At 43.7% G+C, this 10295-nt stretch overlaps 1 protein-coding gene across 1 annotated transcript; it reads right to left on the bottom strand.

Moving 5' to 3' along the window:
- Positions 1-41: 41 nt before the first annotated feature.
- LOC106601699 (uncharacterized) lies at positions 42-5752 on the bottom strand. The gene is made up of 4 exons (XM_082969412.1): positions 5415-5752; positions 5042-5251; positions 1399-1725; positions 42-295 (listed from the first exon to the last, which is right to left on the bottom strand). Exons 1-4 carry the CDS (start codon positions 5563-5565, stop codon positions 42-44), a joined length of 942 nt encoding a protein of 313 aa, XP_082825538.1. The 5' UTR covers positions 5566-5752.
- Between the last annotated feature and the right edge of the window lie 4543 nt (positions 5753-10295).

Here is a 10295-nt window from a genome sequence, read left to right on the forward strand (position 1 = left end):
GTGTTTCAGATGTGTAATTCACCAACATGAATGAATATAGCCTAATGAGGAGGAATACTGTAGTTGAATCTGCACTCACACACTGCTGGAGAGGTGAGATTCTCATGCCCTTTTACAGCACAGGAGTAACTGTCTGCATCACTAATGTAGTCTGAGTACAGGCTGGATGTGTCCTCCTTTACTTTGTATCCGTTCCTATACCAGATGTAGGTGGGGTTGTCAGTCAGAGTACACGTGCCACAGTTCAGGGTCACCCATCTTGAAAACAGTGAAGTTGTAATCTTTACCAGAAGATCTGGAGAGAAATACATCACATGAAAATACTGTATGAATTTACTGAGTTCTCTTCTGAAGAAATGATGCAAGCCATTCCTATTACAGTCTGTACAGATTATCACCCTGACCCTAATACTGAATAAACACAAATCAAGATGTGTTGAACTAGCCTACAATAACTAGACTATTCATTTTGTTTGAATTCAAATTACGTTAGTCCGTAGATTGATGAGGCACATTTGTATCGAATCTTGATCTAGTATTTAACACGGTATTACCTGTGACAGAGTAACTCCGTGTTATACTGCCCTCCTGGATCTGAATAAACTATTATAGAGACAATAATGACAGTCATTCTCTCTGTCGGGTCTCTGTTTCAACTACACCGAAAAAAATATATAAACACAACATGTAAAGTGTTGGTTCCATGTTTCATGAGCTGAAATAAATCCCAGAAATGATCCATATGAACAAAAAGCGTATGTGCCTCATGCAGCATGATACATCTCATTCACATAGAGTTGATCAGGCTGTTGATTGTGGCCATACACGTGGTCTGCGGTTGTGAGGCCAGTTGGACGTACTGCCAAATTCTCTAAAATGCGGCTTACGGTAGATAAATGAACATTAATTTATCTGGTAACAGCTCTGGTTGACATTACTGCAGTCAGCATGCCAATTGCACACTCCCTCAAAACTTGAGACATCTGTGGCATTGTCTTGTGTGACAGAACTGCACAATTTATAGTGGCCTTTTATTGTCCCCAGCACAAGGTACACCTGTGTAATAATAATGCTGTTTAATCAGATTCATAATATGCCACACCTGTCAAGTGGATGGGTTATCTTGGCAAAGGAGAAATTCTCACAAACAGGGATGTAAACAAATTAGTGCACATCATTTGAGAGATGTACATTTTTTGTACATATCGAACATTTCTGGGATCTTTTATATCATTTCATGAAACAAACATTACATGTTGCATTTATATTTTTGTTCAGTGTCCAGTATGTCCTCTTATGTGAAACAGTATATTTGGTATCACATACCACTACTGTGTCTGTATGACTGCCCTTAATAAGGTAATTACAGTAATAGATGCGAGATTAGTGACAGATTACCTGTGACAGTCAGGGAGACAGGTGAGCCATGAAACTTTTCTACGGATGTTATCAATCTGAACCTGTACCCAGCAGAGTCACTCAATCTCAGGTCTGTGATTCTCAGGGTACAGTCACTCTCCTTATCCCCAAGGTACTCTATATGACCCTCATACCCTGGCACTGAGTTCAGATCTTCAGGATCCATTCCAGACCATTTAGTAAACCAGAAAGCTTGTTTGATCTCATGATAACTGGGACATGTGTAAGAGCAGGATATGTCCACTGTTGACCCCTTCAAGGCACAGATACTCTGATGGGTGTAAGTCACACTCCAACAGTTCTGACCTGAAAGACAAAAAGACAATAGAAGACCTTTATATTACCAATACACTTATGTTGTTATGTTCACCTGCAAGAAAACCAAATGTCACTCAAACAGAACGGGGAAATACCAAAGAGTCACTAACAAAGACCAAAATGAGACCGGTTTCTAGGAAAGGTTGTGAAAGAAACTCATAAGGGTGTCCATTGAAAGTTGACTAGCAACAACAACTGGAACCAGAGACATGAGCGCCCACAATATTTGCCCGATAAGAAAAAAGTAAAAACCTACACCAAACGTGAAGACAGGAAGCAAACCAAAAAGTGGAGCAAAACAAAAGCAGGGAAGATAAAGAATTGTTTTTCCAGAAATCAGTAAGGGAGAATCAAGTAAAGGTGTTGACTCTCCACATTTCTTAAACAAACTTCATCATCGGCCCAGCCACTCTTAAATATCACCTGGGCCAGCACAGGTGAAACACCTTCCCACTAACCAGATGGACAAGTGAGCACATGTGTAACACATACTGACTAACGAGGTGATCCCATCTCAAAAAATAAACTAAAAGAAGTCAACACTGTTAATTAAGTAGGAAAACTAGTTTTCACCAGTTAAAATCTGTCACGACTTCCGCCGAAGTTGGTGCCTCTCCTTTTTCGGGCGGTGTTCGGCGATCAACGTCACTGGCTTTCTAGCTACCACCGATCTTGCTGAAGGGGGCACCGGTGCGACTGCAGTGGTCAGCTGGGGCGGACAGGGCTTTTGGTCACCTGAAGGCTCTGTTTAACTCGGCTCCCGTGCTGGCTCATCCTGATCCCTCCTTGGCATTCATGGTAGAGGTGGACGTGTCCGAGGCTGGGATAGGAGCTGTGCTGTCTCAGCGTTCGGGTACGCCACCAAAGCTCTGTCCCTGTGCTTTCTTTTCGAAGAAGCTCAGCCCGGCGGAGCGAAACTATGATGTGGGGGACCGGGAGCTGTTGGCTGTTGTCAAGACTCTGAAGGCCTGGAGGCATTGGCTTGAGGGGGCTAAACACCCTTTCCTCATTTGGACTGACCACCGCAATCTGGAGTACATCCGGGCGGCGAGGAGACTGAACCCTTGCCAGGCAAGGTGGGCTATGTTTTTCACCCGTTTTGTTTTCACCCTATCCTACAGACCAGGTTCCCAGAACGCTAAGGCAGATGCACTGTCCCGGATGTATGACACAGAGGAGCGGTCCACGGATCCCACTCCCATACTTCCGGCGAAGCCTGGTGGTGCCGGTGGTATGGGAGGTTGACGCGGACATCGAGCGGGCGTTATGTACGGAGCCCACTCCCACCCAGTGTCCAGTTGGGCGTCTGTATGTTCCGTCTGATGTCCGCGATCAATTGATCTGTTGGGCCCACACGTCACCCTCCTCTGGTCATCCTGGCATCGGTCGGACAGTGCGATGTATTAGTGGAAAGTACTGGTGGCCCACTTTAGCTAAGGATGTGAGGGTTTATGTTTCCTCCTGCTCGGTGTGCGCCCAGTGCAAGGCAACTAGACACCTACCCAGAGGGAAATTACAACCCCTACCTGTTCCACAACGGCCGAGGTCACACCTATCGGTGGATTTCGTGACAGATCTCCCTCCGTCACAAGGAAACACCACGATCCTGGTCGTTGTGGATCGGTTTTCTAAGTCTTGCCATCTCCTTCCTTTGCCCTACGGCTCTACAGACTGCGGAGGCCCTGTTTACACACGTCTTCCGGCACTACGGGGTGCCTGAGGATATAGTGTCTGATCGGGGTCCCCAGTTTACATCGAGGGTCTGGAGGGCATTCATGGAACGTCTGGGGGTCTCGGTCAGCCTGACCTCAGGGTTTCACCCCGAGAGTAATGGGCAGGTGGAGAGAGTTAACCAGGTTTCTGCGGTTCTATTGCCAGGACCGGCCCTGGGGACTGGGCGGCTTTCATCCCCTGGGCAGAGATGGCCCAAAACTCCCTCCGCCACTCCTCCACTAACCTGTCTCTGTTTCAGTGTGTACTAGGTTATCAGCCGGTCCTGGCACTGTGGCATCAGAGCCAGATCGAGGCACGTGCAGTGGATGAATGGTTTCGGCGCTCGGAGGAGACCGGGGACGCTGCCCATGTGCGCCTGCAACGGGCCATCAGGAGACAGAAGGCGAGCGCCGACCACCACCGCAGTGAGGCCCCGGTGTATGCACTGGGGTACCGGGTCTGGCTCTCGACCCGAAACCTGCCCCTTCACCTGCCCTGCCGGAAGCTGTTTGTGGGGCCATTTAAAGTCCTGAGGAGACTGAACGAGGTATGTTATAGGTTATAGCTTCCCCCTGATTACCCTATTAACCCCTCGTTCCATGTGTCTCTCCTCAGTCCGGTGGTGGCTGGTCCGCTCCAGCAGTATGAGGTGCGGGAGGTTCCTCCGAGGGGGCCCCGGCGTATACTGTACAAGCCATCATGGACTCAAGGCGTCGGGCGAGGGACCTTCAGTACCTCGTGGAGTGGGAGGGGTACAGTCCGGAGGAGAGATGCTGGGTGCCGGTGGAGGACATCCGGGACCCTTCCTTACTGCAGGAATTTCACCGTCTCCACCCGGATCGCCCTGCGCCTTATCTTCCAGGTCGTCCCCGAGGCCTGTATCGGCGCGCTGCTGGAGCCGCGCGTCAAGGGAGGGGTACTATCACGACTTCCGCCGAAGTTGGTGCCTCTCCTTGTTCGGGCGGCCTTCGGCGGTCGACGTCACCGGCTTTCTAGCTACCACCGATCTACGTTTCTTTTTCCATTTGTTTTGTCTTGATTGTACACACCTGGTTTCCATTACATTATAATTTATTCCCTATTTAACCCTCTGGTTCCCACATGGTTTTGTGCGTGTTTGTTCTTTGTTTAGTGTTCTAGACTTCTGTGCGCTGGTGTGTTTTTCCCTGCGTGGAAATTATTGTTGTTTCTATTAGAGTAAAGCACGTCTTTTACTCAGTTCTGTGTCCTGCGCCTGACTCCGTCCTACCGCTGCACACTGACACCTGACAAAATCATATGCTGTGAAAGTAACAAGGATGTGACTACTCCCTCAGCTTTGTAGTTTTTTTCATTTTTCCTTTTTTTCATTCATTAAAAAAGTAGTGCAATGGTATACAAGTGCAAAAACATAATGAAAAGTATATTGTAGAAGGAAATTCATTCATTGACTGCATTTTCATGAATTTGGTTATATATCTTGAAGCCCATTCAACACTACGTTGCAAAGCATACGGACCTAAAGCAGAAGTGAACATCACATTCACAGAAAATTAAATAATGATCATCTGACAACTTAAAATACATTTTGGATAAAAAAGTCCACACTTACACACTGCAGGAGTGCGGCGATCCTCATGGCCTTTTACAGCACAGGAGTAACTGTCTGCATCACTAAAGTAGTCTGAGTACAGGCTGGAAGAGTCCTCCTTCACTTTGTGTCCGTTCTTGTACCAGATGTAGGTGGGGTTACCAGTCAGAGTACAGGTGGTGCTACAGGTCAGTGTCTTATACCGATATCCAGTCACCTTCACCTGAAGACCTGGAGAAAAAACAATATCACTGTAAATCCCTTTATCACTGACTTATCACTCTAATACAAAGATGGAAGAAATACTATGTTATACCGACATAAATATAAACCAAGACAATTTTCCCGATCTAAATGGAATTCAACAGTTTAACTATATTGAATGTAACTGTACCTGTGACAGACAGAGTGACTCCAGGTTTGCCAGTATATCTCAATTTTCCAGTCTTATCTGTAAATCTGAATTTGTACGTAGCTGAGTCACTCTCTCTCAGGTCTGTGATTGACAGGGTGTGACCATTCTCTTTATCCTTACGGTATGTCATACGTCCTTTGTAGTCTGGGTCATCACTCAGACTAACAGGACCCGCAGCATCATTTTTTGTGAACCAGAAGGTTGTTGTGACTGTATAACTACTGGGATATGTGTAAGAGCAGGACAGCTCCACTGTTGACCCCTCCAAGGTACAGATACTCTGAGTGGTGTAAGTCACACTCCAGCCATTCTGACCCAGTACCACTGAAAGATTCACACAACACAAGGGAATTACCTATTGGCTTACACTAACAGTAGGGTTTGTCCACACTTTGTATCTGTAGTTGCTGAGTTAACTGTAAATGGTAACCACAGCTACACTTATTGAGGTGTGAAATGCAGCTATGAAAGTGAATTGGAGATTCCTAACAGACGACACCACTGAACCCACCAGAATACCATTAAGATCTGTATGCTTTTAGAAATGTCTAAGGTTACCATAATACAATTACGAATGATAACATACCTGTCACAGACCAGAGACAGACCACCAACACACTTCCTGCTGTTCTCAAGGCCATTGTTGCATCTCCCACCCTGCAGTCTTAGAAACATAAACAACAACTCACTCTATAGCTGGTGAATAACTCCACCTGATACATTGAAGTAGAAACTGTAAATGGGGTACAGGGCCTCATTACTGAAAATGAACCAGGCTCATATTGTGTTGTGTTATATGGTTGTCTATGTGAAGACTGTCTGTTTGTAAGTCTATTGCACTATGTATGTAATGTGTGTCACGTGTTGCAATTCTGTCTACGTCTGTCTGTTTAGGCTGACATGATGTATGATGCAAAAATAATATCCTCATGAATTCAATAAAGTCATGATCATCACCATCATCATCATCATCATCATCATCCCCATCATCAACAACAACAACTTATTGAACAGAAGTGTATTACTGTAAACACATATTTCTACATTGATTGTTCTGAAGCAGTTTTATTCTCAGAACCCCAAATATAGGAGGATAAATGTTCAATCCTCTACGGTCCGTCAAGCTGTACAGCAGCCTAAAGACTGACCACCAGGTTCAATGATATCTCCTATCCCCAAGCTGTGAGGATAAACAGCAATGACACACACACACACACACACAGACACACAGACACACAGACACACAGACACACAGACACACAGAGAGAGAGCATCTGTAGTGAAGGCCCATAAGGCCCATGGAGTCTGTATCAAAGTCTAGAGAGCTGGTTGTTATGGATGTAGAAAAGTTAAAACACACATCCTACACAGTATAGATGTCAACACTACTCCCTATCAGTCTGGTCCTGAAGGGCCCTCAGCTAATCCACTGTGACACACACATTTTAAATACTTTATTTGAATCCACAAAAATCTAATTTTAAAGAAAAAGCATCCAAACATTTCGAAGGCCCCTGTATGCATGGCACTAAAGGGTACAGAACGCACCTCCTTCTCCAAACAGCTAGACTGCCCACGACAACTGAAACAGAGCAGTACCTAGCCAGTTGCTTTGTCCTAGATTTTGTAAGGTCCTCAATCTGGAGGCCACAAACTGCAAGCCTGTGAGAGTGGCTCAGACTGCCAAATATCAGCACCACCAGCTAGCACCTCCACCCAGGCTGTCCAAGCTCCACGAGGGGCTGGTATTTAAGCAGTCCCCCCCCAACAACAATATCTGCTGTATCAACATTAAACCAGCTTCCCCATACACAAGAATGTTTATGCATGTCTGCTGTTGGTGAGACTACTTGTCTCACCTCGCTGGCTATCAGGTCAACAAGGTGGTCATGTCTAGCAATGTACAAATCCCCATGGTGTTTATACTTGCGTACTATTGTTTGTACAGATGAACGTGGTACCTTCTGGCGCTTGGAAATTGCTCCCAAGGATGAATCAGACTTGTGGAGGTCTACCATTTTTTCCTGAGGTATTGGCTGATTTCTTTTGATTTTCCCATAATGTCAAGCGAAGAGGCACTGAGTTTGAAGGTAGGTCTTGAAATAGGTCCACAGATACACCTCAAATTGACTCAAATTATGTCAATTAGCCTATCAGAAGCTTCTAAAGCCATGATGCATTTTCTGGAATTTTCCAAGCTGTTTAAAGGCACAGTCAACTTAGTGTATGTAAACCTCTGACCCACTGGAATTGTGATACAGTGAATTATAAGTGAAATAATCTGTCTGTAAACAATTGTTGGAAAAATTACTTGTGTTATGCACAAAGGAGATGTCCTAACCGACTTGCCAAAACTATAGTTTGTTAAGAAGAAATGTGTGGATTGGTTGAAAAACAAGTTTTAATGACTCCAACCTAAGTGTATGTAAACTTCCGACTTCAACTGTATATAGTATAATGTAGCTTGCTTCCATATATACACTACAGTTGCTTCCATATATACACTACAGTTCAAAAGTTTTGGATCACTTAAAATGTCCTTGTTTTTAAAGAAAAGCTCCTTTTTGTCCATTAAAATAACATCAAATTGATCAGAAATACAGTGTAGACATTGTTAATGTTGTAAATGACTATTGTAGCTGGAAACAGCTGATTTTTAATGGAATATCTACATAGGCGTACAGAGGCCCATTATCAGCAACCATCACTCCTGTGTTCCAGTGGCACGTTGTGTTAGCTAATCCAAGTTTATCATTTTGAAAGGCTAATTGATCATTAGAAAACCCTTTTGCAACTTTGTTAGCACAGCTGAAAATTGTTGTCTGATTAAAGAAGCAATAAAACTGGCCTTTGTGGCAGATGAATCAGAATTAGTTGGGTAACATAGATAATTAAGATGTCTTATCTGCATAATATGCTTATGTGATATACTTGTTATTAGAATGTATCCCTTTGGACTCTGGTGTTGACAGTTGCACTTCTTCCCTCAGCTGGGGCTCAGTCACTTGGGGCCCAGAGAGGGGAGATGTCAGGCTTGTCTTTCACATATCCCTGGTGCTATGCAGAATATCAGACAGGGAAGAGGACAGGATGGAACATTGTCTTCATATGTGAATGTGTCTTTACCTGTTCTTAAACAATGTGAAGGGATGGCGTGATTAATTGGGAACCAATTACTTGTCTCCACAATGTCTGTTCGCAAGTCACTCCCTCCTTTGGCATATTGGGGGGAGGTGTATGGCAGTGTCTGGAACCATTGGATGTCCTCTCTGATGTTGCACTTATCCTGGGATAGTGTATGACCTAGAGGCTCACTCCCCTCAGTGAGCTTGTCCAGGAGTTGGGTCAAGAAGGGGTTTAACTTGAGATGGGAGTATCTAGAGTTGACAATTGAGTTATTCCATTGGATGTGTTGGTGTATAAAGTACCAGGAACGAGATTAGAACCTCGTCTTAGGGGCCAAACTGAACGATAATTCATAGTGAATGCTATCTGGCTACGGGATACTCCTTTCTCATTTATAAAGTCTCACTTTGTGAACTGTTCCTAATATCTGTGGTTTGTTATGTCCACTAGGGGGTGGATCTTTGCTATAAAAGATCTCAGTAACCATTGTGTTGTCACTCTCCGGTTCATGAGAAATGGTGAATCATTGAAAGTCATTGCTATTGCAAAGGTCTTATTATAAAAGATTTAGTTCAAGTATAACTCTGACTGGTGTGATAAGTTTGTCTCTCCTTATTTGATAGTAAAGAAATTAACCACCACACCTTCTTTAGACTAGTTGAGTATCTGGAGCCTCAGCATTTGTGGGTTTGATTATTTGTTATTCTTATCTCTTCCTTTTTGGGGAGTATTTTCTTAAACTGCGTTGTTGGTTATGGGCTTTTAAGTAAGCCTTTCACTGTAAGGTCTACTACACCTGTTGTATTCAGTGCATGTGACAAATAAAATTTGATTTGATTTAACACTACTCCTAAACACAACCCACAGTCACCGTGTCTCATATTAATACTACTCCTAAACACATCCTACCATCACTCTGTCTCATGTTTATACTACTCCTAAACACAACCCACCATCACTGTGTCTCATGTTAATACTACTCCTAAACACAACCTACCATCACTGTGTCTCATGTTAATACTATTCCTAAACACAACCGACCATCACTGTGTCTCATGTTAATACTACTCCTAAACACACTTTAGGGCCATTTTCAAAATGTCTCCACAATCTATTGCTCTCAGAGCTCTTAAAATAGCAAGCACAAGTCTTTATATGAAACCACATGTACAACGTACATCCCATCTTTTGTAGCACACAATATAGCTCAGTATTTGTCAGGGGCCCAATAATTTTGGTCGTGACTGTACATACCACTATTAGATTAATATGTAAAAATACATTTACACTCACACACACACACACACACACAGTTATACTTGACCCTGTTATACTTTGACAGTGAACATGACCCTATTGAATGGAGATCTGGGTATTACTGGCATACTATACTGATCATGTTTTAAACATGCAATTGAATAAACTGAACTAAACTAAACACATGAAACCACAGTCCAGGGTCAGTATTCACAAAGTGTATCAGAGTAGCAGAGCTGATCTGGGATCAGTTTAGCCTTTTAGATCATAATGATATGGACCGTCTGAGACACTTTATGAATACAGGCCCTGATGTAACAACCAAAACACAGTTCAATATAAATCAACAAGTACAAAGATACAGGAAGTAATTTGATGTTTGGCTAAATACATCATAGCTAAAACTATATTTCTAGATCTCGTCAAGTGTACTTACAGAGTGACGTGAAGAGGAGAGGTCTTGAACAGTTAGTCAAC

The sequence above is a fragment of the Salmo salar genome, chromosome 02, assembly GCF_965601325.2.
Source record: "Salmo salar chromosome 02, fSalSal1, whole genome shotgun sequence".
NCBI classification, from domain to species: Eukaryota; Metazoa; Chordata; class Actinopteri; order Salmoniformes; family Salmonidae; genus Salmo; species Salmo salar.

Excerpts from the sequence above, each read along its gene's own strand:
- LOC106601699 (XM_082969412.1), bottom strand. The coding sequence starts at position 5,565 with ATGACATACCGTAAGGATAAAGAGAATGGTCACACCCTGTCAATCACA. Across the intron at positions 5,252-5,414 it reads AGTCACTCTGTCTGTCACAG|GTCTTCAGGTGAAGGTGACT; the intron begins GTACAGTTACAT and ends TTTTTTCTCCAG. Across the intron at positions 1,726-5,041 it reads TCGCCGCACTCCTGCAGTGT|GTCAGAACTGTTGGAGTGTG; the intron begins GTAAGTGTGGAC and ends TTTGTCTTTCAG.